At 71.2% G+C, this 26,443-nt stretch overlaps 3 protein-coding genes across 9 annotated transcripts; all 3 read right to left on the bottom strand.

Annotated features, from left to right (window-relative positions):
- Nucleotides 1-479: 479 nt before the first annotated feature.
- Nucleotides 480-1,829, bottom strand: ELOF1 (elongation factor 1). Of its 2 annotated transcripts, none has more exons than XM_075025042.1 (4): nucleotides 1,718-1,829; nucleotides 1,265-1,382; nucleotides 1,048-1,118; nucleotides 480-963 (listed from the first exon to the last, which is right to left on the bottom strand). In XM_075025042.1, the coding sequence occupies exons 2-4, from the start codon at nucleotides 1,378-1,380 to the stop codon at nucleotides 899-901; spliced, it is 252 nt and encodes an 83-aa protein (XP_074881143.1). In that variant the 5' UTR covers nucleotides 1,381-1,382; nucleotides 1,718-1,829; the 3' UTR covers nucleotides 480-898. The 2 variants fall into 2 exon arrangements, with proteins under 2 accessions (XP_074881143.1, XP_074881142.1); XM_075025041.1 differs by having other exon boundaries at nucleotides 1,265-1,483; nucleotides 1,718-1,815.
- A 137-nt stretch (nucleotides 1,830-1,966) lies between these two features.
- Nucleotides 1,967-5,070, bottom strand: ACP5 (acid phosphatase 5, tartrate resistant). Of its 3 annotated transcripts, none has more exons than XM_075026809.1 (5): nucleotides 4,708-5,070; nucleotides 3,999-4,257; nucleotides 3,541-3,668; nucleotides 3,060-3,411; nucleotides 1,967-2,588 (listed from the first exon to the last, which is right to left on the bottom strand). In XM_075026809.1, exons 2-5 carry the CDS (start codon nucleotides 4,242-4,244, stop codon nucleotides 2,352-2,354), a joined length of 963 nt encoding a protein of 320 aa, XP_074882910.1. In that variant the 5' UTR covers nucleotides 4,245-4,257; nucleotides 4,708-5,070; the 3' UTR covers nucleotides 1,967-2,351. The 3 variants fall into 3 exon arrangements, with proteins under 3 accessions (XP_074882910.1, XP_074882909.1, XP_074882908.1); XM_075026808.1 differs by having other exon boundaries at nucleotides 3,999-4,244; nucleotides 4,708-5,069; XM_075026807.1 differs by lacking the exon at nucleotides 4,708-5,070 and having other exon boundaries at nucleotides 3,999-4,687.
- An 871-nt stretch (nucleotides 5,071-5,941) lies between these two features.
- NFIX (nuclear factor I X) lies at nucleotides 5,942-25,768 on the bottom strand. Of its 4 annotated transcripts, XM_075025046.1 has the most exons (11): nucleotides 25,559-25,702; nucleotides 17,031-17,562; nucleotides 13,664-13,726; nucleotides 13,391-13,465; nucleotides 13,056-13,176; nucleotides 12,569-12,702; nucleotides 12,058-12,180; nucleotides 11,509-11,675; nucleotides 10,477-10,600; nucleotides 9,079-9,167; nucleotides 5,942-8,009 (listed from the first exon to the last, which is right to left on the bottom strand). In XM_075025046.1, the coding sequence occupies exons 1-11, from the start codon at nucleotides 25,583-25,585 to the stop codon at nucleotides 7,995-7,997; spliced, it is 1,470 nt and encodes a 489-aa protein (XP_074881147.1). In that variant the 5' UTR covers nucleotides 25,586-25,702; the 3' UTR covers nucleotides 5,942-7,994. The 4 variants fall into 4 exon arrangements, with proteins under 4 accessions (XP_074881147.1, XP_074881146.1, XP_074881145.1 ...); XM_075025045.1 differs by lacking the exon at nucleotides 10,477-10,600 and having other exon boundaries at nucleotides 25,559-25,768; XM_075025044.1 differs by lacking the exon at nucleotides 10,477-10,600 and having other exon boundaries at nucleotides 11,509-11,568.
- Between the last annotated feature and the right edge of the window lie 675 nt (nucleotides 25,769-26,443).

The following is a 26,443-nucleotide window of genomic DNA, read 5'->3' on the forward strand; positions in this document are numbered from 1 at the left end:
AAGACACATGGTGGCACAGAGGGGATGCTTCGGTGGCCAGACAGCACAAGGATACTGTAAGTGGGACAGGGGTGGCCCTGGACACCCAGGTTCCCTGCATCAGGGCAGCACTGAGCCTGGGGTGACCCCCACAGAGCCCCTGAAATGCCTGGCCCTGGCACCTCCTACCCACGCAGGCACCTGTGACAATAAAGTCAACCCTAACGAGGTCTCTGGGGGGTAACAGGGTCCCTGGGTTTAGGAGCTGGTGGGTGAGGGTGACAATTTGTCCCAGTGTAGCTGTGAAACCAGAACAGATTTGTTAGCACCACTGAGCCTCACTAGGGCTTTGGCATCACCTGGCCCCTGTGGGCCCGACCATCCACACAAGGCCATCCCCAAGTATCCCCACACATCCCCACGGACCCACAGATCCCAGCATGTCCCCACGCATCCCTGTGCCCCCCACAGTGGCACCGTCAGTGACAAGGACACAGAGCCCCAGCCCAGCCCCACAAGGGTGTTTATTCAAGGGCAGCTCTGCCAAAACACGTCGCCTCTGCGCCCGGCCCCTGTCCCCGCATCCCAGCAGCCCCGCTCCTGTGCAGTCCCTACAGCTTGCTGGTGAGAGACAATTAAGTCCCTGGGACGGGGACAAGTCCCAGAGGGGCCAGGCGAGCCCCCTCCCTCCCTCAGACCCGCCCCAAGAGCAGGAGTCCCATCCTTGGGGGAGGACACATCCTGGGTCCCCATGTGAGCTGGAGCCCCGTGTCCAGAAACAGAAAGGTAGAAAACGTAAAGAAAACACCACAAAGGGGTGGCAGGGACGTGACCCCTCTGCCTCAGGTCTCGGGGTAGGGATGTGATCTCCCGCCCCAGGGGTCTGGGGTTGTGCTGTGGGCAGGGGCTGCCCCAGCCGCTACTGGTTGGCAGCTTCGCAGGCATCGATCCAGTCGCTGTAGACGTCCACCGGCTCCGACAGGTCTCAGGGGGATGTTAAGGCACTAACAGGGGAGCGGAGGGGGGATCCAGGGAGGGTTGGGGGGATGGGGTTCCCGGTAAGGATACATGTGATGGGCGTCTGGAACTCCTCCAGGCAGACGGTGCAGGAGATCACCCCCGTGTTGCGGGCACGGTCCCTGGGGGCAGCAGAGGACAGGCTGCTACAGGCAGCCCCTGGCCATGCCCCCTCCCGGGCTGTGGCCCCCTCCCAGCCGTGGCACTCCCCCCAGCAGGCCGTGGCCCCCCAGCCGCGTCCCCTCCCGGACCGTTCGCCCCCACTCACATCTTGACGTCGCAGGACTTCTCGTGGTTGCAGAACGGGCAGGTGAACTGCGTCTCCAGCGTCCCCGTCACCTTCTTCTTGGGCGGCGGCTTCCGCTTGGACTTACGGCGCCCCATGGCTGCGGGAACCGCGACGGACCCGGTCACGGGCCGGGGGCCGGGTGGACGCAGCCCCTCCCGGCACCCGGCGTCCAGGAGCCACCGCGGGCGCGGCCCCGACCTGCAATGGGCCACGACAGGGGCGAGCTCGACGGCCCGGCCCCCGCACCCCCCAGCCGTACCCCCGGGCCCCCCCAGCCCGGCCCCCACACCCCCCGGCCGTACCTCTCCGGCCTCCCCAGCCCGGCCCTCGCAGTACCCCTCCGGCCGTACCCCTCCGGCCTCCCCAGCCCGGCCCTGGCAGTACCCCTCCGGCCGTAACCCCCGGGCCCCCCCAGCCCGGCCCCCGCCCCACCTGCCGCCCCGTCCCGCTCTGCTCCCGCCGAGTTTCCCCCTACGACGGGCACTTCCGCCGCGGCGACACGGAAGCGGCTGCGGCTGCGGCTCCGGCCCCGCCCCCGCCTGGCGCCGCTTCCGCCCGCCCTGCGCCCATTGGGCGACGGACTCGCCGCCCCAGCCAACCGGCAGTGGCCGCTGCCATCACGTGGCCCTGAGTTGCCCCGCCCCCCCCGCGATTGGAGGCGAAACGCGGCTTTTTTGGGGCGGTCGGGGCAGCGGCTCCGTCCAAAGCCCTTTATTGGGGGCGCACTGGGGACCCGTGGAGGCCGGGACTAGGGGCTTCTACAGGGCCTCGGGAGTCCCCGAGGTCAGGGGTCACGGGGGTCCCGCCCTGTGTCCCCAGGTCAAGGGTCACGAGGGGTCCGGCCCCGTGCCCCCACGGGGTCCCCGAGCACCGAGGGGGCCAGGGGCTGCTGGCTGCCCTCGCGGGGTCCCACACGGCCTGGGGACACAAGGGTCCGTGATGGGCGTCCCCCCATGCCGGGGGCCAGGGGTGCCACCAGGTGCCCCCTTGCGTCCCCCGCTGTCTCAGGTCCTGGGATCCTCCAGGGTCCTGGCACTGTGGGGTCAGACGCTGGGGGTCTCGGGGGTCACAGGTCACGGGGGGGCAAGGCCACACGGTAGAGGACGCGGCCGGTGGCCTCCAGGTAGGTGATGGTGGCCGCATGGGCGTCGAGGCGCAGGTGGGCAAAGCCACCGGGGGACGCAGGCGCCCCGAAGAAGAACCGGAGGGAGCCAGGGGGCACGGCCCCGCTGTGGTGCTGGGACTCTTCCATGAAGTTGCCGGCACCACTCACCACATAGCCAACCCCCCCTTCCTCCAGGAACTGGGGGATAAAGATGGGGGGGGGGGGGTGTCAGGGGTCTGGACACCTGGTTCCCCACCTAGATGCCTGCGTCCCTCCCCCAGACACCAGGACCCTGCCCACCCCCCACCCCCCCCAGGGACTGGGGGGGCACAGGGGAGGGGGTTGGGCATCTGGACCCCTGGGCCCCATCCACCTCCTGCTCCAGGAACTGGGGAGGTGGGGGGGGTCAAGGGGGCAGCAGCATGTTGTTGGGGGTCAGAGGGGGGTCCCTGGACACAGGGGTCCAGTGGGGAGTTTAGGGGTCCTCTCAATGCCAGGGTCCCATGGCGGGGGGGGGGGTGTCTGGAGGGTTCCTCGGACGCCATGATCCCATTGCAGGGGGCCCCAGACACCAGGGTCCTGTGTCAGGTTTTGGGGGGTCCTTGGATACCGAGGTCCCATGGGGGGAGGTCTGGGGGTCCCCCCAGAGGCCAGGGTCCCCAGGCTCACCTGCAGGTTGTGGTCGTGGCCGCAGAGGTAGGCAGTGACGCGGTGGCGCCGCAGCAGCGGCCGCAGCAGCCGCACCAGGCAGGCAGTGGGGCCGTGCTCAGCCACCGACCACACCGGGTAGTGGCCAGCCACCAGCACGTAGCGGTCGTGGCGCGCAGCAGCCAGGCGTCCCCGCAGCCAGGCCAGCTGCGCTGCCGCCGCCCCCGCATCCTGGGGGCCCTTGGGGGCACCCCCCACCCCAAAGTCATCCCCACCACCGCAGAGCAGCACTGTGTCCAGCATCAGCAGCCGGGCCGAGGCGTTGGTGCCCGGCAGGGAGAGGCGCAGGCTGTAGTAGTAGTGCGGGAAGTGCCTGTGGGACATAGGGGGCTTGGGGACACTTGGGGACATCCCAGGGGTACTTGGGGACACAGGCAGGTGGCCATGCCAGGGAACAAACAGCAACTGCACAGGGGTCCTGGCTGTGCTGGGGGGTCCCTACCATCGGGGGGAGCGGTGCCCATATGCCAGCTGCGCGGTGACGTTCCCAGCATGGTCGTGGTTCCCAGCCAGCACGAACCAGGGCAGCTCCCGCAGCCCCGGGGCTGCGAACACCTGCTCGAAGGTCTCCTGCCAGGGGGACATGGGGGGGCACAGGGAGGACAGGGGGAGTGGGGAACAGAGATACATGGGGACACAGGATGGGGACGTGTAGGGACAGTGGGAGCTGAGCACAGTCCGCCCAGCCAGGCTCCCCACAACCCCCCTGGGGACGTTTGGGTTCCACTCATAGAGGTACTGGGGTCACCCCTGAGATTCTGCCCTCCCCCCCCCCCCCGAGACTGGGAGTCCCCCATACAGATTTTGGGATCCCCCCACCGCAGCCCCCCCCCCCCGAGATGCCCTCCTGCTCCCCCTCACATTTCAGGGTGCCCCCACCCCAGAGACATGGAGCCATACCTGGAAGCGAGGGTCCCACTCGTCCCGCACCCCCTCATAGTAGAAGTTGTCCCCAAGGGCGAGGACAAAGTCGGCGCCGAGGTCGGTGGCTGCACGTCCCATGGCTGCCGCTGTGGCCACCTCACGGGGGGTGGCGAAAGGGGGGTCGGGGACCCCCCCCCAGTCACCCACCGCCAGGAACTGCACCGCCCCCTCAGGGCCCCCCCCGGCCACCACCGTCACTGTCATCCAGAGCAGCGCCAGCATCTGCAGACAGGGACTGTGGGACCCAGGTGTCTGGGGGGGTCCCGGGGTCCCAGCCCCCACCCATCCAACCCAGGTGTCCAGGGGATCCCAGGTGTCCCAGCCCCCACCCATGGGGCCCAAGCATCTGGGGGATACCGGCCCCCACCCGTGGGTCCCAGGCATCCAGAGGGGTCCAGGGGGGTCCCAGTCCCCACCCGTGAGACCCAGGCATCTGGGGGGGGGTCCCAGGGGTCCCAGCCCCCACCCATGGGTCTCAGGCGTCCAAGGGGGTCCCGGGGGGGGCCGGTCCCCACCCGTGAGACCCAGGCGTCTGGGGGGTCCCCAGCACCACCACCAGCCCCAGTGGACCCAGGCACTCAGCGCAGCCCAGCCCCCCAGTACGGAAAGGGCACCCAGGCCTCTGGGCCGCCCTCCCCCCCGTCGGTTGCCGGGGCAGGACCCCGCGGGGCCGGGAGCCACTCACCCTCGTGACCCCTCGCGTCTTCCCTCGCGTGTCCCCTCCAGCGCTTTATGGGCCCAAAAGGGGAAGTGGGGTCGCGCCACCCGGTGCCCCCCCCCCCCGCCCCGCCGTCACCTGACGCCTCGCGGTGACATGGGTCCCCCGCGGGGGGGCCGGGCCGCGGGGCACTGGGAGCACTGGGTACGCTGGGGGGCCCGAGGGGGCTCAGCCCCGGCCTCCGCCGGAAATCCCCGAAATGCCCCAAATCCGCTCAAGCCGCGGCCACGTCGCGGCTAATGCGGGACCCCAGTGCCCGGGAGTCCCCCCCCCCCACCGGGGACACAGATGTCCGAGTGTCGTCCTCGTACCCCCCCGGGACCCAGGCGTCCGGGAGCCTGTGTGTGTGTGTCCCCCCCCCCCCGCCGCGTTTTCCAATCAGGCCACGTGCAGCGGGGGAAGGGGGGGGGCGGCAGCCGAACGCCTGGGTCCCTTACTGGGTGGAGCGGGGAGGGAAGCCCCCACCCCAAGCTCTGGTCTTCGGCCCTGGGGCCGGGAGGGACCCGGGGGGGGACCCGAACTCGGGGGGACCCAGGCGTTCGGCCCGGCCCAGTCCCACCAGTCTGCCCAGTTCCGCAGCTCACCGGCCGGGCGGGGTCCCGCATGCCTGGGGCCCTTCGGGGTCGGGGAGGTCGGGGGGTGGGGGTCGGGGGGTCCGGGGCACCTGGGTCCTCTCCAGCTCCGGGAGGGGCAGCAAGGCCCAGCGTGTGGCCGGGGGGGGGGCGGGGGGTGGGAAGCGTCCCTCCAGGTGGGGGGGATGGAGGGGGTGGGCACCGCCCTTTGCCTCTTAAAAGCGGCGGGGGAGGGGCTCGTATACCTGGGTCCCACCTGCCCCCCCCCCAGCGCGGAATGGGGAGAAATCGGCCTGTTTTGGAGCTGCCCCGGCCGGGCCGGGAAGGGGGCTGCCGCCGGGGTGTCCGTACCCCCCCCCCCCTCCTTTCCGGGAGGAGGACGGAGCTCCGCTGCTCGCCCGCGGGCAGACGACCCCGGCGCCCACCTCCCCCCCGGTGAGGGGACCAGCCCTACAGGGACCCCGTGGCCGTGGGTCCAGTCGCTATGGCGAACCCATCATCGTGGGCACCCCGTTGCTACGGGGTCTCCGTTGCCGCGGGGACCGTCTGGGGGCCGCGGCTGTTGCCCCCCCCAAGACCACGACCACCCCCAATCCCCCGTGACCCCCCCCCCCAGGCTGAGGCGAGGCGGGCGGGTACGACACTTTATTTCCTTTTTTTTTTTTATCTTTTTGCCCCTTTTCCGTGGATTTTTCCTCCTTCCCGCTCGCGGGCGGCGCCTCTGGGGTTTTTTTCCTTTTCTCCTCGATCTGGGGGGAGGGGCCGACCCACCCCAACGGGAAATGACGTCACTACCACGTGCGGGGGTGAGGGGCGACCAGGGGGTCCCCAAATGTGCAACGCTGGTGTGGGGGGGGCCCGAGAGCGACGCCCCCCAACATCGCAACCCCCCACCCAGGGCTTGGGGGGGACACGGGGGTCCCGAAATCGGGGCACCCAGAACTGGGGGGGGGAGTTCCCACTGCCCGGGCAGGGGCCCATTGCTGGTGGGGGGTCCCCAAATGTTGGGGGCCCCATTGCTGGTGGGAGGCCCCAACAGGGGCCCCAAAATGGGGGGAGCCCAAAAATTGGGGGGGGGGGCCTGTTTCCCGGGGGGGCACTGCTGGTGGGGGTCCCGGGGGGGTCCCAAAAACCCGAGGGAGGGGGCCACAAAGAAGGGGGTTCACCCCAGAGTGGGGGTCCCCAAAACGGGGGCCCTAATGATTGTCCCCATTTTGGGGGGCCCATGGGGGGGGGAAGGCACACGGGGGGGGTCTAAGGCAAATGCAATTTTGGTCCATCTGACCCCAAAACCCGGGGGCTGGGGGGGGCTGGACCCCCCCAAACTGCCCCAAGGTGGGGGGGGGCCCATCCCATCCCCCCAACACCAAAATCAGCCAAAGGTGCAGAAAACCCCAAAATGAGCAAAATGCCCCCAAATCCCACCCCCAGCTGCCCCCCCCCCCAGTCATGGGCCCCATGTCAGGAATTGGGGCCCCCGGTGACCCTCAGAATGCGGGGCTGGAGCAAAACTACCCAAAAAACAATAATAAAAAACACAAAATTGCCGGGGGGGGGGAACCCCAATGGGCAAAATCAGGGAAAATTGGGGAGGGTTCCCCCAAAAAAGCACTTGGAGAGCTGGGGGGGGGGACCCGGAAAGGGGGGGTTTGACCCCAGAATGGGAAGTTTGACCCCAAGGGGGGGGGTGTCACTCTGGGGGTGGGCATCAAATGGGGGGGGTGGGGTTGACCCTAAACGTGGGGGGGGGTTCAACCCCAGAGAGGGAGGGGGACCCACAGTGGGGTGGTTTGACCCCAGATGGGGAGATTGGACCAAAAAGGGGTGGGTTAACCCCAAAAGGGGGATGGGCCCCAGATGGGGGGGTCTGACCCAAAACGGGGAGGGGGGGGGTTTGACCCCAAACTCGGGGGGGAGGGGGGTTTGACCCCAAGCGGGGTTGGACCCCGAAACGTGGGAGTTTGACCCCAAGGGGGGGAGGGGGGGGCCTCGCCCGGGGGTAATTGCACTTAATTAAAAAAATGAGCTGGGGGAGGAGGGTCGGGGGGACCCCAAAGCCGGGGAGGGGAGGGGTGTTTCGGGGGATTCAGGGTGTTTCGGGCCCCCCCGGCCCCGCTCGCTGGCCTGCAGCAAGGGGGCTCCCCGGCACACACATGTGCGGTGCGTGTGCGAGTGCTGGTGACCAGGGCACAAGCATGTGCGGGGGCAGGGGGTGCACACGTGTGACAGTGCGCACGGCATGGGGGCGTGCCAACGCGTGTGTGCGTGTAGTGTGACCACATGGTGCCGGGGGTGCACACGCGTGCACGGGTGTGTGCAAACACGTTGCGTGCACGCGCAGGTGTGCGCAGATGTGGTGTGAGTGCACACGCGTGTGCTCCCCCGGGGGCCCCGTCCCCCCCTGAATTGCGGCTGGGGCGGGGGGGCCCAAACACCCCCGGGGGCCCGGGGTGACCCTGTTTGTGCCGGGGGAGTATGGGGGGGGTTGGAGGTGGGGGGGTTGGGGGATCCCGGGGCGGGGACACATCAGAGAGGCCGAACCCTCATCCACGTCGGGGGGGGGCTGGGGCCCCCCCGGGGGCGGACGGCGGCGGGGGGGGCCAGGGGGGCCGGGGGGCTGCGGCTTTTTTTTGTCTTTTTTTCTCCTTTTTCCGGGCGGTTTCTCCTCGTCCGGGGGCAGCGTCAGAGGAACCAGGACTGGGGAGAGACGGGGGTCAGTGGCAGTGGAGGGAGACCCCCCAGCCTGACACTCTCCCCCCCCCCGGCCCCGCTGTGCCCCTCCAGCATCCCCCCCCTCCCCCCCCAGTGGTCCCCAGGGCTGGGACAGGGGAGGGGCAGAGTGAAGGGTGGAGGTTGGGTCCCGGCAGCGGCAGGGGGACCCAGGCGTCCGGGCGGTGCCCCCGCCCTCGGCACCGGCCTCAACGCCCAGCACATGGCGGACCCGCTGTCCGGGGGACCCAGGCGTCCAGGTGCCCCGCCCATCCTCGCGTGCCAAGCTGGGCGAGGTGCTGGCACGCAATTGGCAGGCCAGCCACCGCACCACCGTGTCCGGCCAATCAGGGCACGCCTGCCCGCCGCAGCGCCCGCAGCCTGCCAAGGCCTGCCGGTGCCAGCCAATCCGCTGCTGGCTCCTCCCCCTCCTGCCTGCCGGTGCCAGCCAATCAAGCACCGCCTGGCTGGCCCGCCGAGGCCCCCCATTGGCTGCCAGCCCTGCCCCCCCTCCCCCCTCCCCCAGCCCATTGGCTCCAGGCCGGCGCCGTGGCCTGCTCCAGCGCCAGCCAATCCGGGGCCGGCGCCACAGGGCAGGCAGCCAATCGGGCGTCGTGCCATGGTGCTGGGGGCCAATGGGGCGCCCTGCCGGGGGTCACGACCCCCAGCCCGTGGTGCCACGGCAGTGCCAAGGTGACGGGGGGGGGCACAGGGTTGCCATGGTGACACTGGGGGCAGGGCCCCGCCCCACCATTGTTCCCTGCAGGGCCTGGCAATGACATCATGTCTCGTTGCCCCGGGCAACCAGACGGGTCAGACATGATGGGGGGGGGCCCAGTCCCCCCCAGTGCCTCCCAGTTTGGCAGCAGGGGCGCGGCGGGGGGTGGGGCGGGGGGCGGTGACCTGGGCCCTGCTCATTAACCACCTAATTCGCCCAAGGAGGGAGGGGCAGGTGAGGACCCAGGCGTTCGGGTGTGCCCGGCCAGGGGACCCAGGCGTGCAGGAGGGGACCCGGGAGTTGGGGGGGGGAGGGAACACGGGTGTCCGGGGGCCCTACCTGCTGCTGGGGGAGGGTCAGAAAGTTGCCGTCGCGGGGTCCGAGGCCGACAAGGCGGGGGGCAGCGGCGGCGCCTGACGCTGCGAATGCTGCGGGGAGAGCGGGCTCAGCCCGGCCTGCACGGGCGCGTGCAACACGCGGTGCGGGCGGGCGGGTGAGGCGTGGCGCAGGTGCGCAGAGGCCCCCGGTGCCGTGGCAAGCACATGTGCATGCGAGTGTGCGAAAGCACCCGCGTGAGTGCAGGCGGGGGGAACGTGCCCCCGCGGGTGTAAGGAGCCGGGGGCGGCTGCACACACGCATGCGAGCGTGCGACGGCGCGGGTGAGCGTGTGAGGCCGTGCATGCACGATCACGTGCGTGTGCATCCAGGGTCATGTGCGTGCCCACACACCTACACGTGTGTGCCCCCCCACTGTACGGGAGTGCTCATGCACCCAGGGTGCCCCGTGCCGGTTGCAGAGCACCAGGACCCCCTCCCGTGTCAGCCCCCCCCGCCATCAGTACTTACCTGTGGGGACCCCCCCCAACCCCCCTCCATCCCCCATCTCCCCTGAGGATGGAGCCAGGAGAAGGACAGTTCAAACGATCTGGGTGCCCCCCGTCCCTGCAGGGGACGCAGGGGTCCAGGCCCTGGGCCCCTGGCAGCACAAAGGACCCAGGCATCCTGTGCCCCCCCCCTTCCCGACCAACCCCCCCACCGAAAATGGGGTAAAAAGGGGGAAAAAATGGAGAAGGGGAAAAACGAACTGAAAATGGGGTGGATGAGGCGCCGGCGGGGACGGAGCGGACGTGCCCGGGGTCAGGGGACGGTGACGGGGGACGGTGACAGCGATGACGATGCGGAGAAGGTGATGATGCACGGGCAGCCGGGCCAGGCTGGGCCACCCTGTCACCTTGTGTCACCCCCCCGCGCCAGCCCTGTCACCCCCTGTCACCTGCTGCGCCTCACCCCCCCACCGCCGGGGTCACCTTGGTGCCACCCGTATCACCGGTGCCATCCTGTGCCTGCCTGTGCCACTGCCGGATCGTCCCAGGGCCACTGCTGCCAACTCGTGCCACCGGCCCCCGAGGTCCCCGCCCGGCACCTGCAGCCCACTGCACCCCGCTGCTGCGCACCCCTGCACCCCACTGCTCCAACCCCCCCTGCGCCGCACCCCCGCACCCCACTGCTGCACCCCCTCGCTGTACCCCTGCACCCCACTGCTCCACCCCCTGTACCCCACTGCTGCACCCCACTGCTCCGCCCCCCCGCACACTACTGCTGCACCCTTTGCACCCCAGCACTGCATCCCCCCCGCCCCATTGCTGCACCTCCTGCACCGCTTCCTGCCCCCCCATGGCCCAGGTCCCGGCTGCGGGTGCAGTGGGGTGCAGTGGGGCGCAGGTGGCGGGGACTTACGGGGTGCCGCGGGCGCTCCGCCCTGGGGGCCGCTGGGGGCTTTGGGCTCCGGCGGGGGCAGGGGCAAGGGCCGGGCCAGGGGGGCCCCCGCAGCCCCCCCGGCCCGGCCCTGCGCCCCGCACGGCTGCAACGAGAACACGGTGACGGGCACCCGGCACCCAGGGACCCCCGGGACCCCCAGGGCGGGGGCATGGGGACGGTGGAGTGGCACGGAGGGGGCAGCAGCACAGGGTGGCACGGGGGACACGGGGGCCATTGCACCGGGGGGGTGGGGGGGGTGGGGTGGCCTTGCACAGGGACGAGTGGGGGGGGTCCCCAGGGTGGGGTGGGGGGTCCCCAGCGCGGGGGTTCCCGTCACTCCCCTCCTGGCCCCTCCGCGGCAGCCGGCACGGCTGGCGGGTCTCGTTTGCATACAAGCTCCGCCCCCGTGCTGTATTTGCATGCCGGCCCCGCCCCTGTAACCGTATTTGCATAAAGCCCCACCTCTTTGCACTCCGACACCGCCTCTGCTGCCTTATTTGCATACAGACTCCACCTCCTGGCCCTCATTTGCATCTAGGTCACACCTCCAGGGAATTGTCCTGCACAGGCCCCGCCTCCCCGGCCTAATTTGCTTACAAGCCCCACCTCCAGGGAACTACTCTGAACAAGCCCCGCCTCCTGTGCCTCATTTACATACATTCCCCCGCCCCCAGGGCGCCCGTTGCCGCGGAGACCAGGCGCCGCTCCGGTCCCTCGGGAGCGGCGCTGGGACCAGCGTCCACGCGGGGCCCCGCACTTGTCCCAGCGCCCCGCACCGGTCCCGGCCCCGTAGAGCCCCGAGCGCAGGGTCGGGCCGGGGAGGGGGGGGCAGCGTCCCCGCAGCATCACTGCATCCGCACGTCCCGCGTCACCGTGTCCCTATAGCCCCCGTGCCCCTGCCCCGTCCCCGCAGCGTCACCGCATCCACACGTCCCGCGTCACCACGTCCCTACGTCCCCTGTGCCCCCCACCCCATCCCCGCAGCGTCTCCCGTCCCCATCCCCATCCCACCTGGGGGCCCTGGGCGGCGCCGTCGGCGCAGACGAACTGGACGAAGTCCTTGAGCGAGTCCTGCCCGTGGTGGTAGCGGATGGTGGGGTGGGCGAAGTAGGGGCTCGACTGGGGCAGGAGGGACCCCGACGGGAAGTGCAGCGCCGAGGCTGTGGCCCGCGGGCTGCCTGCAGGGACCCTCAGCGCCAGCACGGGCGGCCACGGGACCCACGCGTCCGGGGATGCGGGACCCGGGGTCCGGAGCCCTCCCAGGACCCAGGTGTTCAGGGGAGGATGGGGACAGGACCCAGGTGGCCAGGGACATGTCACCCCTCCCCCCCCCGACCCCGGCCTAGGCCCGGACCCCCAGTCCCACCCTGTGTTCACCCACCAGTGCCCAGGTGGGACCCAGGTGTCCAGGGCCAACCCGACCCCTCCAGACTGGGGATCCCAAGGAGCTGGGGGGCACAGGGGGTTTGGAGGGGTGAGGCAGTGCAGGGGGCCAGGGGTCCCAGGGGAAGGCAGGGGGTGCCCAGGGGGGATGGGGGTCCCGGGGGGGTGGGGTCTCACCGGGGCGGACGCCGGCCAGGACAGGCAGGGGGTGGTGGCCGAAGGCCATGCGGGGGGCAGCCCCGTGCCCCGAGAGGGCGCTGCAGAAATCCAACTTCCCCGACTTCTTCAGCGCCGCTGGGCCTGGGGGGGCCGGGGGGAGTCGGGGGGGCACCCGGATCCCGGACCCCCCCACAGCCCCCTGGGGACCCCCCTGGACCCCCAAATGTCTCCCAGACCCCAGCATGCCCCCCAGGCCTCCTGGCACAGACCAGCCCTCCCCCAGCTCTCAGGGAACCCCCATGGCCCCCCACTGATGCCCTGCACCCCATAGCCCCCCCACCCCGAGGCCCCTGCATGCCCATAGCCCTCCTTTGCCCTTTACCTCCCATGTCCCCCCCCCGCAATGTCCCTCCCCATGTCCTCTTGTCACCAACCCATGTCCACATCCACCCCCAGGAACCCCCTGTGTCCCTCCACGTCCCCCTTGTCACCCCCCTCCATGTCCACGTGCCCCTCCCATGTCACCCACCGGTGTCAACGTCCCCCCCCCAGGGCCCCTGGCTGCTGCCAGGGGCTGGGGACCGCCCTGGCCCGGGGTAGAAGACGTCGTCCCCGGGACCCTCCAGGTCCCCCTCATCCAGCGCCTTGGGGCGCTTTGGGCCGCTGCGGGGACAGGTGTGTCACCTCCAGGGATGGGGGCATCACCCCCCCACCCCCCCAAGCAGTGTCACCCACCAAGAACTGGAGCACCACCCCACACTGGGGACACAGGGATGTATGGGGACTCCTGGAGGGTGCCCAGCTTGGGGGGGTATAGGGTATCCCAGGGGCTTATGGGCATCCCAGGGAGTTATGGGGGTCCTGGGGGTGTCCCAGGGGGGTTATTGGGGTGGTTAGGGAGGGTTCCAGGCGGGCCAAGCAGGGTTATTGGGGGATCCCGGGTGGGGGGGAAGGGGGTTACGGGGGTCCCAAGGGTTATGGGGGATCCCGTGGGGTTACAGGGGGTCCCGGGGTACCTGGCAGCTGGGGGCCCCAGGGGCCGGCGGCCGAGGGCGACGGGGCTGATGTTGTAGTAGCCCCCCGGGCTCTCCAGGTCGGCCAGCGAGAAGTTGGGGCCCGACGCCGTCGCCACAGGGGCTGGGGGACACAGGGGACTTGGAGGACCCACACAGGACCTCCCCCCCACCCCGAGCCACCCTCATGTCCTCCATGTCTCCATGTCCCACGCCCCCACCTCCCCCCATTCCCACAACACGCTTGTGTTCCCTTGTTCCCCACATCCCATCCCTCCCCCTGCCCCTGTCCCCCCCATGCCCCCGCCATGTCCCCACCCCCCCATGTCCCCACTTACTCTGGGACACCCTCACCAGCTCCGTCACGTTCCAGACACCCGACGTCACAAAGCAGTCCTGGAAGGTCAGGTGCCCTGGGGAGATGGGACATGGGGGACATGGGGGGACACCGCGCCAGGGGGGCACAGGGACTGGGGACACGAGCACGCAGGGCCGGGTCACCATGGGGACAGAGGGCACGGGGGCACTGGGAGCACGAGAGGGCTGCAGGGGGTGGCACTGGGAGGGCCCAGCGGAACATGGGGGTGGTGCTGGAGGCACCGGGGGCTCACCGTTGGGCAGTGGTTTGATGTCCGCGTCTCCCTGGGGGTTTGAACTGTCGGATTGTCCGGAGTCTGCAGGAGACATGGGGTCAGACCCGGACGCCGGGGTCCCCCTGGACGCTGGGGTCCCCGTCCCGCCCTCGGGGAGGGGCAGCCCCAGACGCCTGGGTCCCGGCACTGAAGGGCCCCTTGTTCCCGCAGGGTCGTTCGAGGTGAACGTCCGCCGGGACCTCAGCTGCGCCCGGGCAGCGCCCGCAGCCCCCGTCCTCCGCGGGACCCAGGCGTCCGGGCGCCCCCCGCCCCATACAGGACCCAGGCGTCCGGGTGCCAGCACCCCCGAGGGGACCCAGGCGTCAGGGTGCTCCTTGGCCGGGTGATGGGGGGGGGAATGCAGCAGCCGCAGGGGGCCGGGGGGGGGGGGGGGCTAGGGCTGGCAGGGGGCCGGGCCGGGCTGGGCCGGGGGGGCCGGGGGCCGCCGTGGGGCCGGGCCGGGGGCCAGGAATGCGCTGGCCCCCCGCCAACGGGCAGCGCCAACAAAGCAGCCATTGTCTGCGCCGAGTGGGGGGGCGCCCGGATGCCTGGGTCCCCCCCCAGCACCCCCCCGTACGGCTGGGTGTCCCCCCTCCCGGCGGCAACCCCCATCTGCCCCGGACACCTGGGTCTCCCCAGCACCCCCGCCCCAGTCGTCTGGGTGTCCCATCCCCCCTGCACCCCCCCCCTCCATTCCCGACGCCGGGGTCCTCCCCAGCACCCCCACACTCCCCACGGAGCCCCAGGGCTCCCTTCACCCCCCCTGTCCCGGGGCCCCGGGGCGTCCAGGCAGGGGAGGGGCAGCAGGACAGGTCCCCTCCCCTGTTTTGGCCCCCGCCGCGTCACCCCGCGGAGTCAGGGGTCAGCAGGGCACGTGGCGGGTCGCGACCTCTGCAGGGGGGTCGCGTGGCAGGCACGTGCCACCCCATCCCCACCGCCCGCCTGGACGCCTGGGTCCTCCTCCCGCAACCCCCGGACTCGGGACAGACCCTGATGCTGGGTCCTGGGAGCAGGGGGGCCCAGGTGCTCTCGGGACCCCCATCCCGCAGCCCCCCCCCCGTGCCTCAGTTTCCCCCCCCCCAAGCCCTGAGCTGGACCCAGCGGGTCCCCATGTCCCTACAGGTCCCCAGCCCCACAGCAGCCCCACAGCCTCCCTGTGTCCCCAGCCCCAGCAGGGGGGTTCAGGTGCTGTTGGGCAGCTGCGCCCCGACCCCCCCGCAGGGCCCCTCCCCTCGCACCTGCGTCCCCTGGACTCAGGCGTCCGGGAGGGGACCCAGGCATTTGGGCGGTGCCAGCAGCGACTGCGTGCGTCACCCGTGCAGCCCCCTGCAGCCCCTATGGATCCTGCGACCCACAGGGACCCCTACAGCTGCCTGCAGCCCAACAGGCCCTATAGACCTGCCTGGAGCCCCACAGACCCCCAGGCACACAGAGGTCCTGGCGGACCCCTATAGAGCCTACAGAGCCCTATAGCTCCACCTGCACCCCGAGACCCCAGAGACCCTACGGGTCCCCCTGCAGGTGCCCACAGACTCAAAGAGACACGCATGGACCCCCCCCCAAAGCATGGAGCTGGATCCCCTGACAAGCAAAGGGACCTCAGTGTCCAGGCGTGCCCCCCAAAAAGGCAGGCAGGGGGTGGCAGGGGGGGCACCACCAGCATGGCCCCGGGGCACATGCATGTGCAAGACAAGAACAGGGGGCAGGTCGGGGGGTCCCTAGCATGGGGGGGGGGGCTATTGCAGAGGGTGTGGCACACCATGGCATGGGGGGGTCCCTGTCACGGGGGGGCCTATTGCAGGGGGGGTGGCACACCATGGTACAGGGGTCCCCAGCATGGAGGGGGTCCCCATCCCAGGAGGGTCCCGCTGCGGGGCTGCGGTGCCGCAGCGCGTTTCGGGTGCCAACAAGCGCCGCCATCTTACGCACGGGGGGGGGTTGGCACTGCGCCCCCCCCGGCCTGCAGCAGCCAAAGGGCCCCCGGCGGGGGGGCGAGGGGGGATGCCAGGGGGGGCCAGGGGCCGGGGCCGCGCACGGGGCCTTGTGCCGCGCATGGGGGCACGGTGCCAACCGGGGCCATTTTGGCGGCGCCGGGCAGGAGCTGCATTGGGGATTTGAGCCCCCCCCCCCCAGCCGGGCAGCAGAGGGGGTGGGGGGGTGTGAGGGGGGCTGCAGGGCCCCCCCGCGGACATGCTCAGATTTGGCACATGGGCCTGGGGGGGAATTTGTCCGGAGGGTTGTCCGGGGGGGGGGGGGGGGGCAGGATACACATCCCAGACTGCCCCCTCCTTCATCCCCCAATGCACATGAGGGACCCAGGCGTCCAGGCACACCCCCCAGCAAGGACCCAAGCATCTGGGAGCCGACCCTAAGTGGTGGTAAAGTGGCCCAAAATCCCTCGCTCCAGCCCCAGAATTACACCTCTCCCCAGCAGGGAAGACAGGACCAAGTGTCCAGGCTGGGGTCCCCCCTCCACGCACACACACACAGCTCTGCCCCTGTGGCCCCCATACACGCGTGTTCCCGTCGCAGCCCCTGCGGCACTAGGCACGCATGTCCCCCCACTCTGGCTCAGTGCACACACACATGTGCGCTGCTGGTGCCCCACAGGCATGAGGGCCGGGTGCCTGTTGCACGCCCACAGCCCAGCCAGGGCAAAAGCATCCGCTGGGAGCCCGGCCCATGGCACGGCACAGCTCGGTGCACAGCAGAGCTCAGCGGACGGCACGGCTCGGGGCTTAGTGTACGGCACTGCTGGGTGCATGGCGTGGCTCAGCGCTCGGTGCACGGCAGAGCACGGTGCAGTGCAGAGCCCGGTGCACGGCACAGCTCAGGGCTTGGTCCAGCGCCCAGCTCGGTGCACGGCACGGCTCCGTGCACGGCTCACGGTGCACAGTCTGGCACAGCGCATGGCACACGGCTTGGCACGCGGCACACAGCACGCGGCGCGTGCTTTGGCACACGGTGCGGCTTTGTGCGAGGCACGCGGGGGCCGGCACCCCTGGCCGGGGCCACCCCAGGTGGGCATGGTGAGGGGGCCGGGGAGGGCCGCGGGTGCAAGGGGGGCCCCGGGCAGCTGCACAGAACCACTGACACTGCTCCAGCCCCAGGGCTGCCGCAGACCCAGCCCAGCCCCAGTGCAGGATCCCTCCAGTGCCCACTGGGGCTGCGGGTGCACTAGGGACATCGCAGGGGGGATGGTGGCCCCAGGGCCCCTCCGGAGCTGGGGGGGGCACAGCCAGGAGCCTCAGCCCACGGTCCTGGCACGCGCAGTGGCTCCCGCCGCCCCCCGGCCACGCCGTCGGCTCCGGCTCAGCCCCCCACGCTCCCCGCCGGTGGCACTCACCAGGTGCGTGGACGAAGTAAGCCAGGTAGAGGTCGAGCTCCTTGATGGTGACGCCAATGTGGTGGGGCTGGACGCAGAGGCCGGGGCTGGCACACTGGGGCGCCTTGGCCAGGCGCTCACCGTCGGTGCTCTCCAGGGGGACGCCCTTGAAGAGGATGACCATCACCAGGTCCAGGCGCCAGACCTTGTCGGCCTGGCGCAGGCAGTCGATGCGGCGGATCTTGCCCTTCTGGTCGGGGTTGGAGAGGACGCAGCAGGGCGCCTTCTTGCCGGTGACGGAGAGCACGAAGTCCTCGCGGCACTCGGGCCGGATGTCCTTGCGCAGCTTGGCCAGGAGGCGCGAGGCCCACTTCTGCTTGACCTCAGGCTTCTCACCCAGCAGCTCGTCCTTGACGGCGCGCTCCTCCTCCTTCGACATCCGCTTCTCGTGCTTCTTGAAGTACTTGCGCTTGCGGGCCTGCAGGTTGAACCAGGTGTAGGAGAAGGCCCGGACGTGGGGCAGCAGCGCCTCGATGAAGGGGTGGAACTCATCCTGTGGGGCAGGGCAGCGTCAGTGGGGTGGCTGCCGTGGGGTGGCCACAGCCCCAGCAGCTCCTGGGGGACCTCCATCCTGCACAGGGAGCTCCTGGGGGGACAGCCCCATCCCACACAGCCGGGAGCATCCCTGGGCATGGCCCCATCCTGCACAGGGAGCACCCGGGCGGATGCCCGTGCCGGGCAGGGGGAGCATCCCCAGTCACGGCTGCATCCTGTGCAGGGGGCTCCCAAGGGCACCCCAGTCCTGTGCAGGGAGAGCATCCCTGGGCACGGCCCCATCCTGCACAGGGAGAGCATCCCCAGGCACGGCCCCATCCCAGCCCCTGGGGATGCTCAGCTCAGCCCCGGGCATCGCTGGGGGCTGGGGCTGCAGGATCCAGCCCCGGGAATGGCCCTGCAGGGCTAGGGGACTAGGGCAGCCCCGGCCCGGGGGGACGTGCTGGGCTCCCGGTGCCCGACTGGCTCCAGGAACGAGTCGGCTCCCAGCCCCGCACGGCCCCGCGGTGCTGCCGTGTCCCCATGTCCCCGGCCTCTCTCAGCTCTGGGTCCCCGTTCAGACCCTGTCCCAGCCCCGCTCAGGACCCCGTCTCGGTGCAACCCCGGCCCCGTCTGCCGTATCGCCACAGCCCCGGCCCCGTCCGTCCCCATCTGGCTCCCGGTGACGCTCCCGCTGCCGTCGGGGCTCGGCTGCCTCGGGCACGTCCCCAAGCCGCCCGCCCGGTCCCCGTCCCCGTCCCAGAGCCGGTCCCTGCTGCCAGCCCCATCCCCGGTGCCACCGATCACCATCCCTGTCCCCATCAGTCCCCGTCCCCGGTGCCACCCCCTGTCCCGGCTGCCAGCGCCACCGGTCCCCATCCCCTGTCCCCGCTCGCTGGTGCCGTCGGTCCCCGGCCCCAGCGCCTGTCCCCGGTCCCCGTCCCCGGAGCTGCCGGTCCCGTCCCATCCCGTCCCGTCCCCGTCCGTACCATCGCGGCGGCTCATCCCGGCCGTGGGCAGCTGCCAGTCGGGCCCCGGCGGGGCAGAACCGGGGGCGACAGACGGGGACGGGGGGCGCTACCGGGGGGGAAGGGGTTAACGGGGGCTACCGGAGGGGGGGGGGCGGGTCCGGGGGGCGGACACTGCGGGGGGGCTCAGGTACCGGGGGTCCCGGTCACCTGGAGGGGACCCAGCCGCCGGGACAGCGCGGGTCCCGGGGCGCGGGGGGTCCCTGTCGGGGGGGGGGGGGGGGGGGTCCCGGTCCGGGGGTCCCGGTGCCGCCGCGGAGCCGCCGCAGCCGCCGCCGCCGCCGCCGGGCGCGGAGCGCGCGGAGCCGCCGCGGCCCCTTTTGGCACCGGGACCGGCGCGGCGGTGGCCAATGGGGGCGCAGCGCGCGGGGGGAGCGGCCGCCCCATTGGCCAGGCCGGGGGGGGCGGGGCCGGGGGGGCGGCGGAGTTCGGGGCCGGGACATGGCGGGGGGGGGGGGGGGGGGGCCGGGGGCAGCGGGACGGAGCGGGCCCGGGCGCGTGCGGGCGGGCGTGCATCGGGCGCGCTCCGGCGGGGCCGCGCGTGTGCCCCGCGAGCCCCGTGCGTGCGCCACGCGTGTGCAACGCGAGCCCCGTGCAAGGGCCGTGCGAGGCGGCCAGCGGGGCAGAGCCCCGGCGCACCCGCGGCCCCGGGGGCTTCGCCAAAACACGGGGATCTGCACCCGAAGCCGTGCCGGGGTGGGGTGGTCACCGAGCCCCCCCTGGCCGCACTCCTCCCGCCAAAGCCCCGCGCAAGGGGGTCGAGCGAGGACGCCGGGGCCGCGCGTGCACGAGGGGCCCGTCCCGGGGGTCCGGCCCCCCCCCGACACACCCCGAGAGGGGGAAGGCCCCGGATTTTGGCCGCTTTCCCTGGCCCTGTGGCGGCCCCAGCGCGGAACGGCCCAAAACCTCCGTTTCTGCCCCCAAATCCCCGACGCGGCGCTTGGAGCCAACACCCCCCACCCCCCCCCGCCCCGTAATTAATTCCCTCTGTGCAAAGAAAAAAACCCAAAATTCGGGCGTTTCGTCAGCGGGGCCGGGTGGAGGCTCCCGCGCATCGGTGCCCGCGCACCTCCCCAGCCCCAAACCTCGCAGCTTTCGCCCCAAAGCCACCGCGGGGGTGGGGGGGGGCCACATACGGTGTCGCTTCCCGGCCCCCACCCCCTTCCTGCCCTGTTTTGCTTTGCAAAACCCATGAAATGGGACGCAGCGGCACTGGCGCGGGGCGGGGGGGGGCACGGGAAGAGGGGGCAGCCGGGGGGTCCTGCTCCCCCCCCCCCCCCGAGGGGGTTGCATGAGGGGTCATGATTCGCACAAGGGGTCGTGGCTTCACATGACAGCTCTGCTCACAGCACCCCCGGCTGAGCCGCCTGCAGAGGCAGGGGGGGGGCCCAGGCGTCCGGGCCCCCTCCACCCCATAGCCCCCTCCCCTCCCAGCTGGCCGCAGAGGACCCAGGCATCCGGGCCCGCCAGCACCTGCTTGGGCACGAGGAGACCTCCCCGATGCCTGGGTCCACCTGGACACCTGGGTCCCCTCCCGAACACCTGGGTCCCCTCCGTGCCTCAGGGAGGGCACTGGGGTGAGTTGGGCTGGCAGAGGGGGAGTCGGTGACCCGAACCCCTGGGGCCCCCGGCAGCCCTGCCAAAGACAAAGAGCCGCCAGGTCAGGCCCATGCTGCCTGGATGCCTGGGTACGCCCGAACGCCTGGGTCCCCTCCCAAACGCCTGGGTCCCCTCCCCGCCCCTCCGCGGGGAAGCTGGGACTAGCGTGGAAGGATCTAGAGCCTTGGCCACCGGGGTCTGCCTGCACGTCGGGGTCCGTGCCCGAGGCCAGGGTCCCCTCCCGGACGCCGGGGTGCCCCCCCGGACACCAGGGTCCGCGCTGAGGCGGGGTCCGGCCCCAGTGCCGCCAGGCTGCCATTGGCTGTGCCGGCCCCGCATTGAGCCGCAGTCTCGGGCGAAGCCACGTCGCCGCGTCCGCAGCTGCGAGCGCCCGGCAAAGCGCCAGCGCGGCGGCGGGGGGGGCGGCGCCGGATCAGGAGGGAAAAGCCCAGAAAAAACAGAAAAGAGGGAAAAAAAGAAAAAAAAAAAACCACCCCCCCCTTCAGCCCCCCCGCCCCGGCAGCGCCCGCCCTCCCGCGCCGCTGCCAGCTCCCCCCGGCCCTCGGCTTCGCCGCGAGAGAAAACAGCCCAAAACAGCCGGAATTGCCGCCAAAAATCCCCCCGGCGGCCCCTGATGCCGCTGCCAAGACCCTCCCGTGCGGGGGGGGGGAGGCCGGGGGGGGGGGGCGAGCGAGGGGCGTCCTGGACCCCCGGGCAGGGGAGGGGGGGTGGCCACAAGGGACCCCGGCACCAGGCCGGGAGCTGCTGGGACCCAGGCATCCTGGCGGCCTCAGAGAGAACGTGCCGGATGGTCCTGGCAGGAGACTCAGGCATCCGGGGGGGACCTAGACATTCGGGGGGGACCCAGGCGTCCAGGGGGGGACAGACGCAGGCGTCCGGGCTGTGCAGAGGAAGCTGCCTGCCTGCTCCCCTGCCCGCAGCCACGTGGAGGACCCAGGCGTCCGGGCTGCTCGAGGGGAACCCAGGCGTCTGGGCCCCCCCTCCTTCCCCACACAGCAGAGCTGGGGACGGGACCCAGGCATCCGGACCGTGCTGGGGGGCCAGGGGGGTCACGGGCACTGGGGAGGGGGGAACGTGCCGCAGTGGCTCAAGGCGGTGCCGCAGCACGCAGGGCCAATGCAGTTGGCACCAGTGGACCCAGGCGTCCGGGCGTGCCTCCCCCCACCAGCTGGGGAGGGGACCCAGGCGTTCGGGCTGCCCCCCACCCCCTCCAACCCCACTCCCTCCCCAGAGTGGACCCAGGCATCCCGGCCCCCACCGTGGCCTCCTGCCAGGCCGGGCCGGGGGGGCCCCGCGGTGCTGCCGCGTCCAAGAAAGCTTTTTGTGGCCCATCAATAATTCAGGCCCCCCCTAGCCCGGCCAAGGGCTCCTCCATTATTGATGCTGCCGGCACAGCCCCGCGGCTGGGGGATATGGGGGAGACATGGGGGGACGCAGGGAGGGGGATCAGCAGAGCCATGAGTGCCGCAACACGGGGGTGCGGCAGCACAGACAGTGAAGCACACGCACACGTCTCACCATGCGTGTGTGGGGCCCGCACAGCACGCATATGCCTCGCCACGCACATGGCTCCTTGCACACGCAGGCGGCACGCGTGCCGCACAGACACGCGGCGCAACGGCACGCGAACACACCATGCACAGGCAGCGCACGCCACGCACATGCACCCCCCGGCATGGCGCCCACGCGTGTCGCCCGCCCCCGCCTCGCACGGCCCCGGGCGCCTCGCACGGCCTCGCACGGCCTCGCACGTGGCGGGGGGGGGCGGTGCCTCCCCCGCACGGATTGCATCAGCCGGCGGCACGGCCCCGCACGGCCCCGCATGGGGCAGAGGGCCCTTGCACATGCCTCACACGCTGGCACAGGCATGCACACACATGCACTGCACCTTGCACATGTGTGTTGCACACCTGGTACACGCAGGGATGCAACACGGGCAGTGTGGGAGTGCACCCATATGCAGAGGCACCGTGCACACATGTTGCACACACGCTGCACAGGGAGATGCACACGGAGCGTGCAGGCGCAGCTGCCACGTGTGCACGTCGCCTGCACACGTATCGCACACATGGTGCACGCATGGCACATGCACCCCATTACATATGTATGCACCCAGCCCCCGTGATGCACATGCGCATCCTCTCTCCCCATCACATATACCTGCACCCCATTACATATGTGTGCACATCCCCACCGTTACACACGTGAACCCCGCCCCACTGCCGGGCACTTTCAGCCCGTTACACACCCCAGCCCCTACAGCCTATAGGTGCCCCGTGCACCACCCTGGTCCTCACTGGGCCCTATAGGCGCCAGAAGGGCTGGCTGCTGGCTGGGGGGGGGGGGGAGGGGGCCCGCAGTTTGGGGGGTGTTGGAGCACTTCACGCCCCTTCCATCCCCCCCCCAGCCCCCCGAGGCAGCTCGCACCCTCTGCAGGTCCTGGCACTAGCAGGGCCGAACCTAAGAGCTGCGGGTGCAAGGCACACCCCGTGGCACCGAGGGGGTACCCTGCGGCGATGGGCACCACCACAGCCTGCGGCAACAGGCCCCGCAGCAGCGCCATGCCATGCTGAGCTGTGCCGTGCCGCAGGCGCTGGGGCACATCCCAAACCTGCGCCACACGACTTCCCCTGACACCACGTCCTGCCCCGGCACCCTGCTTGGCAGCACGCCTTCAGCTATGGTCTGCTGCCCTGGGCACACGGTGCACTGCCTATCACATAGGTCTCACATATGTGTCCTGTACATGGCACGTGCACAGTGTGCCCCCCAGCACAGACTGCACTGAACCCCCAAATGCGTGTCACGTTATGTGCCGTGATGTGCACATCGCACCCACAGTGTGCGGCACATTGCAACCCACCGTCAGCAGCACCTTGTGCTCTGTGCCGTACCCTGCACCGGCCACAGCACTGTCTTGCGCCGCACCCTGCACCACACCAGCCACAGCACCCTGCACCCTGTACCGGGCATGGCACCGAGCACGGCACCCTGCACTGCGCCCACCTATACCACACGGCTATAGGGGTTGGTGATGTATGTGTTGCTGTGGCCATCACCCCACGCCCCCAGGGTGGGGGCTACAGGGGCTGGGGACATGCAGCCCCCTCATCTCCCATGGCACAGGTTGGGCTGCCTCCCCCCACAGGAGTTGTGCAGGCACGGGGGGCTGTGCAGGGACGGGGAAGGCTATGTGTTTTCCCCTGTGCTTTGCAGAGGAAATGGCCACGGGGGCATTTTGTGCAGCTGGGGGGGTCTGTGGGTGCCCCTGCTCCACCCCAGGAGTCACCAGGTGCTGACAGTAATGGTGATGTCGTGACAGTGAGGATGAGGGCGACCCACGTCGCTTCCAGGCTGCGCTACGTCCCCCAGGGTCCGGCCCAGGGCAGGGGGTGGCTCCGTGCGGCCGGGAGCCCTTGGCTGGGGGGACCTGGGGGGACACTGGCCCAGCAAGCAGCCATGGCACCGACAACTGGAACCCGGTGCTGGGCTAGGGGCTGGGGCCACGCGTGCCGCCGCAGGGGTTTCACCCTGGAGGCTGCAGGCTACAGCACATAGAGAGCAGCCACTGCCTGTTACACCAGCTATAGGGGACGGGAACTGTAGGGGACAGGGACTGGTGCTGTGCCAGTGGCAGATGAGGTACAGCCCACGCCTGGTTGGCCACAGGGCCCGGTGGCAGGAGCCGCCGCTATACATGCTGCTATAGGTGCTGCTATACATGGCGCTATAGGTGCCGCTATGTGTGCTGCTATCCGTGCCCACGGCCGGGCGTAGCAGCCAGATCCTGCGTGTGCTGGGGGCCTGGCCCTGCGCCGGGGCGGGAGGGAGGGGGAGGGGGGGTGGGATGATGGCACTAGCCCAAAACCGCCCAGAAACGGCTCAAAAGGGAAAGGGGGGGTGAGAAGGGAGCACATGCATGTGAGCGTGCGGTGCCAGTGTGCACACGCGCGGAAACACTTTGGCACACTCAGGATTGGGCCCGTGAGGCTGCTGTGCATACGTGTGTGCATGCACGTGTGCGCACCGTGTGAGACTGCGGGTATGCACAGGGGTGTGCACACATGTGCAGAGTGCAATTGTGCACACACACCAGCAAGCACATACATGTGACTATGTGTGTGCATGCGGGAGCACATGCGTGTGTAATTGTGTGTGCAGGAGGGAGCACATGCCTGTGCGCTGGCATGGGCAGGCTGGCTCACAGGCGCGTTGCTGGCGTGTGCAGGCAGGGGCACACGCATGTGCAATGGCGTGTTGCTGGCGCGTGCACACGCGTGTGCGGGGCGGGCGCCGAAGCTGCGAGAAGCGCCGCTGGCCGCCCGCCCAGACGCAACCGGCCGCCAAAACCGCCCCGAAAAGCGGGAGAAAAGGGCAACGGCGGGGGGGGGGGGGGGGAGCAGCAACGCCCGGCGGGGGGGGGGGCCGGGCCGCCTGAGCGACCACAGCAGGACCCCGGGGGGACCCCAGGACAGCCGGGGGGGGGGGAGAGACCCCCATAGGGACCCCCGTGCCACAGCCCCTGAGACGTGGCCCCACCCAGAGCGCCCGACGTCGCCCCTCCCCACGGACCCCCCTGTCCCCACGGACCCCCGCAGCCGCCCAGCAGCGACCCCCCCCCCCACGGCTCCCCGCGACACCCCAACAACCCCCCCAGGACGAGGCGTCCCCCAGCCCTGGTGCCCCCACGGGGACCTCACCCTCGCCCGGTCCCCCGGAGCCCCCAGGCCGCCCTCCTATGGGCCCCGGGGCCACACCCCCCCGGGGCCGGGATTCAGCCCGTCCCGGCGGTGCCCACAGGCACAAAAAACCCCGTGGGCCCCGACTGCCCGGTCCCGCGGGGGCCCATGGGCAACACCTCCCGTGGGGCAAACGCCCCCCACTTCCCCGTGGGTGACCCCTGCCACGTCTCCCCCAGCCGTGGGAAAGGGCTTCGCAGCGACACCGGGCCGGGGGATCCCGGGGCGCAGCCCCACTCCGGACCGAGTCCCCCCGCACCGGGCCGCCACCGGGCTGGGCACAACCGGGCCCCCCCGCACAGGGGGCCCGGCTGGGGCCGCTCCGGGAAGCGGCGCCGCGGGCACCGGCCTGAGGCGGCAGCAGCCCCGAACTGGACCAGCAAACCTCCCTCCCGCCCCGCGGCAGCCGCGCACCGGGAGCGGCCCCGGCGCTCACCCGGGGCCCCGGCGCGGGCGGAGGAAGCGGAGTCGCCGCCCGCCCGGTACCGGCAACCGGGGAAGGGTCGCACCCCCATTTTGGAAGGCGCAGCCGTTCGCGGCGCGCCGCAAAGCCGGGACCGGACCCCCCTTTACGGACCCGCCGATACCGTACGCCCCCCGTTACCAGACCCCCCGCTCCCGGCCGTACCTGGGTGAGGCAGTACGGGGAGTACATGGCGGCGGTGTCAGCCGCGGCGGGGCATGGCGGGGAGGGGGGTCCGGGGATGCCGGGGGTCCCGGGTCCAGGGGTGCCGGTGCCGGCAGTGCGCGGGGAAAGTTTGCCCGAAGTTGGCGCCCGCCGCACTTTTGCCGCGGGAAGCGCCGAGTCGGCCCCGCCCCCGCCAAGCCCCGCCCCCTGGCCCACCCCCTCCCCGCCCCCGCCGGACCCGGGTCCGCCCACACGCGACGGGGCCCCGCCCCCTCTGTCGCGGGACACGCCCCCGCCCCTGTGGACACGCCCCCGCCGGGATGGGCCCCGCCCCTGCCGGGACGGACAGGGGGGACCACGGGGGGGGGTGTGTGACCGGGGACGGGGGTCGTGGGGACACGGGTCCCCCACCTGCCCCCTCTGCGGCCCCGTTCCCGCACGCCCCCCCCGGTGGGGGGACCCGCAGCCACAGGGCCCCGGCGGGCGAGAGGACCCAGGAGCCGCTGCGGGTCCCCGCTGGTGACAGTGACAGCGGTGGCAGCGGGGAGAGGCAGCGCGGTCCGGTGACGGCCGCGGTGACCGTGCCGTGACAGCGGCGGTGGCACCCACAGTGCCGGCGGTGGTGGCTGTGGCGGTGACAGTGCCATGACAATGACAGAGCCAGCACTGGTGACCGTGTCGTGACTGTGCCAGTGACAGTGGCAGTGACAGTGCTGTGGCAGTGTGGGTGACAGTGACAGTGGCAATGGCAGTAGTGGTGACGGCGGCGGTGGCAGCCTCATCTGTCATTCCGGCTGCGGCCGAGTCCCTCCGCCATCTGTCACCGCCCGGTGCCAGCGCTGGCACCGCCACCACCGCCACTGTCACCCCTTCGTTGCCGGAGGC

The sequence above is a fragment of the Buteo buteo genome, chromosome 4 (genome assembly GCF_964188355.1).
Source record: "Buteo buteo chromosome 4, bButBut1.hap1.1, whole genome shotgun sequence".
NCBI lineage: Eukaryota > Metazoa > Chordata > Aves > Accipitriformes > Accipitridae > Buteo > Buteo buteo.